This window comes from Gobio gobio (assembly GCF_949357685.1).
Source record: "Gobio gobio genome assembly, chromosome: 4".
Classification (NCBI taxonomy): Eukaryota; Metazoa; Chordata; class Actinopteri; order Cypriniformes; family Gobionidae; genus Gobio; species Gobio gobio.
In genome coordinates, this window is record NC_137100.1 from 3,510,948 (window position 1) to 3,518,447 (window position 7,500).

General features: G+C 35.7%; 1 protein-coding gene across 1 annotated transcript in view; it reads left to right on the top strand.

The window, feature by feature from the left end:
* tspoap1 (TSPO associated protein 1) overlaps positions 1-7,500 on the top strand; it is a 207,330-nt gene that overhangs the window by 87,346 nt on the left and 112,484 nt on the right. The window contains exon 2 of the mRNA XM_079815420.1: positions 5,582-5,689. Coding sequence (XP_079671546.1) covers positions 5,582-5,689 — 108 coding nt within the window. The remainder of the gene's footprint in view (positions 1-5,581; positions 5,690-7,500) is intronic.

Genomic DNA, 7,500 nt, shown 5'->3' on the forward strand with positions numbered 1-7,500 from the left:
ATGGTCTGAAGATGATCTGGTTCAATTTTCGAATCGGACCAACGGCCTAGGAGGAGTTTGCAAAAGTAGGTTTTTCGGTTAATTGAAAATGGCGGGAAGGAAAAAATTATTTTGTCTCTACCCCTTAGGGTTCAAAAGTTATTAGCATAAACGAGTGAAACTTTGGACAGGTGGTGGCGCTAGACGGATTGAGTTAGAGACTCCAAAATTGGTGTGGTTAATGTTGGGCCAGTCCTCTATCTGTGTGCCAAATTTCATAACTTTCCCGCAAACGGTTCTATGGGCTGCCATAGACTTCAATGGCGGAATAATAATAATAATAATAAGAAGAAGAAATCTAACGGTTTCAAGAGCGTCTCCGCACCTTCAGTGCTTGGCCCCTAATTATTAGTCATATTGATATCTTATATAAGCATATAAATGGCCAAATTGTGCATCCCTACGAGTAGGCACAACCATTTTTAAAATAACAAATCGCAATTTTAACCAGAAAAATCTCAATGAATTTCGTCCCCAAGCCGTGCAGCTCTTACATCTTCTGTAGTGTGATTGATGATGGCGATGGCGGGCCGCTCTCTGTCCGTCTGGCATCTGGACGTCCTGGCAGCAGATGATGGAGTCTCTTGGGTTTGGCAGGAGATTTGAGCAGGACCGGAGCTGTGGTCTGGTTTCGGGTCGGTCATTAGAGGAGACTTGAGAACGGCAGTGAGTTCCTGTCAAAGGCCGTTTCTCTCTCAGCTGCTGCTGCTGATGATGATGATGATGATGATGATGATGATGAGTTCATAGTGTCCTGAAGGCTTATTTGGTAAACATTCGGTTTCATGCATTCAGGGCTGGTTCAAATATTAATAAAATAGTATATTAATGCTACAGCTCAGAAAGCATCTGATCATAGCGATGTGGAGATGTTTGTGATTCACCGTCGACAGATGAGCTCATTAACCCTCTGGGGCTCTTCGTCATTCCTGACCCGAGTTTTTTAAAAATAAAAAATGTTAAAAATCGTATGGTCTAAAGCTTGGTGACTTTATTGGGTCTTGGTATATGAACACCCCAAAAAAATTGGGGACAGGATTTGAAAAGTCTAAGTGGTCGTAAAACAAATAGTCACACTCAGGGTCAAAAGTGACCCCCATAGGAAATGAATGGGAAATTAGCAAAAATATGAAAATACAGAGTTTTTTTGTGCATACGATCTACAAATCAGCCAAAAAAATTACTCAACAGTGAAGGCGTGAATCTCTAAAACATCAAGAGAGCAAAACAGACAAAAAAACTCACACACACACACACAAAAACACAATTAGCTTTTGGAATGGCATGTGTTAATTTGTGTGTGCGTGTGTTTTTGTGTATAAGTTTTGTCTGTTTTGCTCTCTTGATGTTTTAGAGATTCACTTTTTCACTGTTGAGTCCTTTTTTCTGCATCTTGGCTGATTTGTAGATTGTATGCACAAAAAAACTAAATTCCCATTCATTTCCTATGGGGGTCATTTTTGACCTGAAGGTCCTGAGTGTGACTATTTTTTTTTACGACCACTTAGACTTTTCAAATCCTGTCCCTAATTTTTTTGGGTGTTCATATACCAAGAACCAATAAAGTCACCAAGTTTCGGACCATTCCGAAGAAGCTACGATTTTTAAAAAAATTTTTTATAATGTTATAAAACACAAGATCCACTATAGTGGTAAAAATGTGCTATTGCGTGATAAAAATGCTCAATGTGTCCACCGGATGGCACCGATCTCATTTAAAAAATTGCTTTCATGAGGCCTAGGCTTGACTCTAAAATGAAATACAGCTTTAATAAAAAAAAATAAAAAAAAAATAAAAAAATATATATATTATATATAATCATTTTTTTTATTATATTCAATGGGAAAAAATAGGGCATAATTATTGCATAAATATTAATTATAAATCATAAAATTATCTCAAAACACAAAAAAAGAAAAAGACAAAAATATATTCCATTGATTTTACTCAAATCTTTTTTTATCTTAATCCCGCCCTCTGGGTCATTTTTGACCTGAAGGTCCTGAGAGTGACCCATAGATGAAGAACCCCAGAGTCACTGTTCCGCTGGCGGGACACCTGGCACTCTTTTTTTGATCGCCTTTTTTTGTATCATATATTTTAGTAATAATCATAAATTATTGGTCTCATTGGACAGCTTACGAACTCATAATTCATCCTGTGAAAACCGTTTTGAAATTGGACGTTGCGTTACCATGGAAATGGTTCTTTAAATTCTTCTAGCGGCTCCTCCCCCTAGTGGGCGGCGTCATGTTTCATATCACAACATATATTTTAACTACTTTATAATCAAAATCTTTTCTAATCTTGACAAAACACATATCGTTGGAAAGCTCTGAGTCTCGAGGCTCCATATTTGGTGACCGTTTTGTGATGGAAGTGACATTTGGACAGAAATTGACAGGAAAATGCATCAAAAAAAACAATCAATGGAATGTGAATGACACCCGGTGGCTGTTTGTGGTACAGCGGCTAAACTAAATCTCATGGGGACTTTAATTTTTGTGATATCAACTTGAAATTTGGATTATACATGTGACTTTGATTTTATAGTAATTTTAGATTAAAACATTTTTGTAAAATACATATTTTATATAAAATAAAAAATATTTAGTACAGTATTTTTTATTTACAGTAAATTTAGACTTTATAAAATAATTTATTTCTGTGATCAAAGCTCTGAAATTTCTTTGATGAATAGCGTTTATTTGAAATATTTTTGTTATGTAGAAATTTTCTCAACAAATATACATGTGTTTAATGTGTTTTTGCAGAGTAAAATTATAAATTTCTATTTTTTTTAATGCATTAAAGCACATGCATGCGGTACAAGAAGTCATATTCCTCTGTGTTTACATCTCACATTGGGGTTTACATGTTCACAGTGAAAACACACCCCAGTTCCAGCTGGCATGACATGAACAAAACACACACACACACACACACACACACACTCACACACTCACTCCGCTGTGTGCTGAAATCAAAGCTGTCGCCCGTTAGATTTGGCCAGCGGGCGTCAGAGATGACAAACATGAAGAGCAAATGAGGGAAGTGTCTGAGATGGTCTTGCTCGTATCATTTAACGTCGAGTTGTTGAATTATTCATGTTTATTGGTGTTTTGTTTTTTAAGAAGCTGAGCTCATTAACTAGATATATTCTGATTTTCCAGAATTACCCCTAAAGAGACGTTGTGATATGAAATGGGAGGAATTTGTATATTTCAATGCTTTTGCATTCTCTTGCAAATATGTAGTTGGATTATTATATTGTATATACGCTGCTATTAATATGCAGGGTATTGAAATCGCTATTGAACACACACTCGCCTTTATTTTCAAATGCGATGAGATTTATTAGATCAGATGTATGGCTTTATTTAGCAGTGTTCTTCATCTGAGTGTGTGTTTAGAAATCTTCATCTGAGTGTGTGTTTAGAAATCTTCATCTGAGTGTGTGTTTAGAAATCTTCATCTGAATGTGTGTTTAGAAATCTTCATCTGAGTGTGTGTTTAGAAATCTTCATCTGAGTGTGTGTTTAGAAATCTTCATCTGAGTGTGTGTGTTTAGAAATCTTCATCTGAGTGTGTGTTTAGAAATCTTCATCTGAGTGTGTGTGTGTGTTTAGAAATCTTCATCTGAATGTGTGTTTAGAAATCTTCATCTGAGTGTGTGTTTAGAAATCTTCATCTGAGTGTGTGTTTAGAAATCTTCATCTGAGTGTGTGTTTAGAAATCTTCATCTGAGTGTGTGTTTAGAAATCTTCATCTGAGTGTGTGTGTGTTTAGAAATCTTCATCTGAGTGTGTGTGTGTTTAGAAATCTTCATCTGAGTGTGTGTGTGTGTTTAGAAATCTTCATCTGAGTGTGTGTTTAGAAATCTTCATCTGAGTGTGTGTTTAGAAATCTTCATCTGAGTGTGTGTTTAGAAATCTTCATCTGAGTGTGTGTGTGTTTAGAAATCTTCATCTGAGTGTGTGTTTAGAAATCTTCATCTGAGTGTGTGTGTGTTTAGAAATCTTCATCTGAGTGTGTGTGTGTTTAGAAATCTTCATCTGAGTGTGTGTTTAGAAATCTTCATCTGAGTGTGTGTGTGTTTAGAAATCTTCATCTGAATGTGTGTTTAGAAATCTTCATCTGAGTGTGTGTTTAGAAATCTTCATCTGAATGTGTGTTTAGAAATCTTCATCTGAGTGTGTGTTTAGAAATCTTCATCTGAGTGTGTGTTTAGAAATCTTCATCTGAGTGTGTGTTTAGAAATCTTCATCTGAGTGTGTGTTTAGAAATCTTCATCTGAGTGTGTGTGTGTTTAGAAATCTTCATCTGAGTGTGTGTGTGTGTTTAGAAATCTTCATCTGAGTGTGTGTTTAGAAATCTTCATCTGAGTGTGTGTTTAGAAATCTTCATCTGAGTGTGTGTTTAGAAATCTTCATCTGAGTGTGTGTGTGTTTAGAAATCTTCATCTGAGTGTGTGTGTGTTTAGAAATCTTCATCTGAGTGTGTGTGTGTTTAGAAATCTTCATCTGAGTGTGTGTTTAGAAATCTTCATCTGAGTGTGTGTTTAGAAATCTTCATCTGAATGTGTGTTTAGAAATCTTCATCTGAGTGTGTGTTTAGAAATCTTCATCTGAATGTGTGTTTAGAAATCTTCATCTGAGTGTGTGTTTAGAAATCTTCATCTGAATGTGTGTTTAGAAATCTTCATCTGAGTGTGTGTGTTTAGAAATCTTCATCTGAATGTGTGTTTAGAAATCTTCATCTGAGTGTGTGTTTAGAAATCTTCATCTGAGTGTGTGTTTAGAAATCTTCATCTGAGTGTGTGTTTAGAAATCTTCATCTGAGTGTGTGTTTAGAAATCTTCATCTGAGTGTGTGTTTAGAAATCTTCATCTGAATGTGTGTTTAGAAATCTTCATCTGAGTGTGTGTTTAGAAATCTTCATCTGAGTGTGTGTTTAGAAATCTTCATCTGAGTGTGTGTTTAGAAATCTTCATCTGAGTGTGTGTTTAGAAATCTTCATCTGAATGTGTGTTTAGAAATCTTCATCTGAGTGTGTGTTTAGAAATCTTCATCTGAATGTGTGTTTAGAAATCTTCATCTGAGTGTGTGTTTAGAAATCTTCATCTGAGTGTGTGTTTAGAAATCTTCATCTGAGTGTGTGTTTAGAAATCTTCATCTGAGTGTGTGTTTAGAAATCTTCATCTGAATGTGTGTTTAGAAATCTTCATCTGAGTGTGTGTTTAGAAATCTTCATCTGAATGTGTGTTTAGAAATCTTCATCTGAGTGTGTGTGTTTAGAAATCTTCATCTGAATGTGTGTTTAGAAATCTTCATCTGAGTGTGTGTTTAGAAATCTTCATCTGAGTGTGTGTTTAGAAATCTTCATCTGAGTGTGTGTTTAGAAATCTTCATCTGAGTGTGTGTTTAGAAATCTTCATCTGAGTGTGTGTTTAGAAATCTTCATCTGAGTGTGTGTTTAGAAATCTTCATCTGAGTGTGTGTTTAGAAATCTTCATCTGAGTGTGTGTGTTTCTCTCCTCAGAATGGCAGGGATTGCGGTTTCCTGGTGCGGCAGAACTCAGAGCTGCTGCGGGCGCTGGAGGAGATGGAGAAATCCTGCAGCGCTCTCAGAGAGGAGAACCGGATACTGGTGAGGGGGCATCTACACAACACACAACACACAACACACAACACACAACACATTAAACACACAACACATTAAACACACAACACATTCAACACACAACACATTACACACATAACACATTAAACACACAACACATTACACACACAACACATTACACACACAACACATTACACACACAACACATTACACACACAACACATTACACACACAACACATTCAACACACAACACATTAAACACACAACACATTAAACACACAACACATTAAACACACAACACATTAAACACACAACACATTCAACACACAACACATTACACACATAACACATTAAACACACAACACATTACACACACAACACATTACACACACAACACATTACACACACAACACATTACACACACAACACATTACACACACAACACATTAAACACACAACACATTACACACACAACACATTACACACACAACACATTACACACACAACACATAAACACATTCAACACACAACACATTAAACACACAACACATTCAACACACAACACATTACACACATAACACATTAAACACACAACACATTACACACACAACACATTACACACACAACACATTACACACACAACACATAAACACATTCAACACACAACACATTAAACACACAACACATTCAACACACAACACATTACACACATAACACATTAAACACACAACACATTACACACACAACACATTACACACACAACACATTACACACACAACACATTACACACACAACACATTACACACACAACACATTAAACACACAACACATTACACACACAACACATTACACACACAACACATTACACACACAACACATAAACACATTCAACACACAACACATTCAACACACAACACATTAAACACACAACACATAAACACACAACACATTAAACACACAACACATTAAACACACAACACATAAACACACAACACATTAAACACACAACACATTAAACAAACACAACACATTAAACACACAACACATTAAACACACAACACATTAAACACACACAACACATTAAACACACAACACATAAACACACAACACATTAAACACACAACACATTACACACACAACACATAAACACACAACACATTAAACACACAACACATTACACACACAACACATTAAACACACAACACATTAAACACACAACACATTAAACACACAACACATTAAACACACAACACATAAACACACAACACATTAAACACACAACACACAACACATTAAACACACAACACATTAAACACACAACACACAACACATTAAACACACAACACATTAAACACACAACACATTAAACACACAACACATTAAACACACAACACATTAAACACAACACATTACACACACAACACATTAAACACACAACACATTAAACACACAACACATTACACACACAACACATTACACACACAACACATTACACACACAACACATTACACACACAACACATTCAACACACAACACATTAAACACACAACACATTAAACACACAACACATTCAACACACAACACATTAAACACACAACACATTCAACACACAACACATTAAACACACAACACATTAAACACACAACACATTCAACACACAACACATTAAACACACAACACATTAAACACACAACACATTCAACACACAACACATTAAACGCACAACACATTAAACGCACAACACATTAAACGCACAACACATTAAACGCACAACACATTAAACGCACAACACATTAAACGCACAACACATTAAACGCACAACACATTAAACACACAA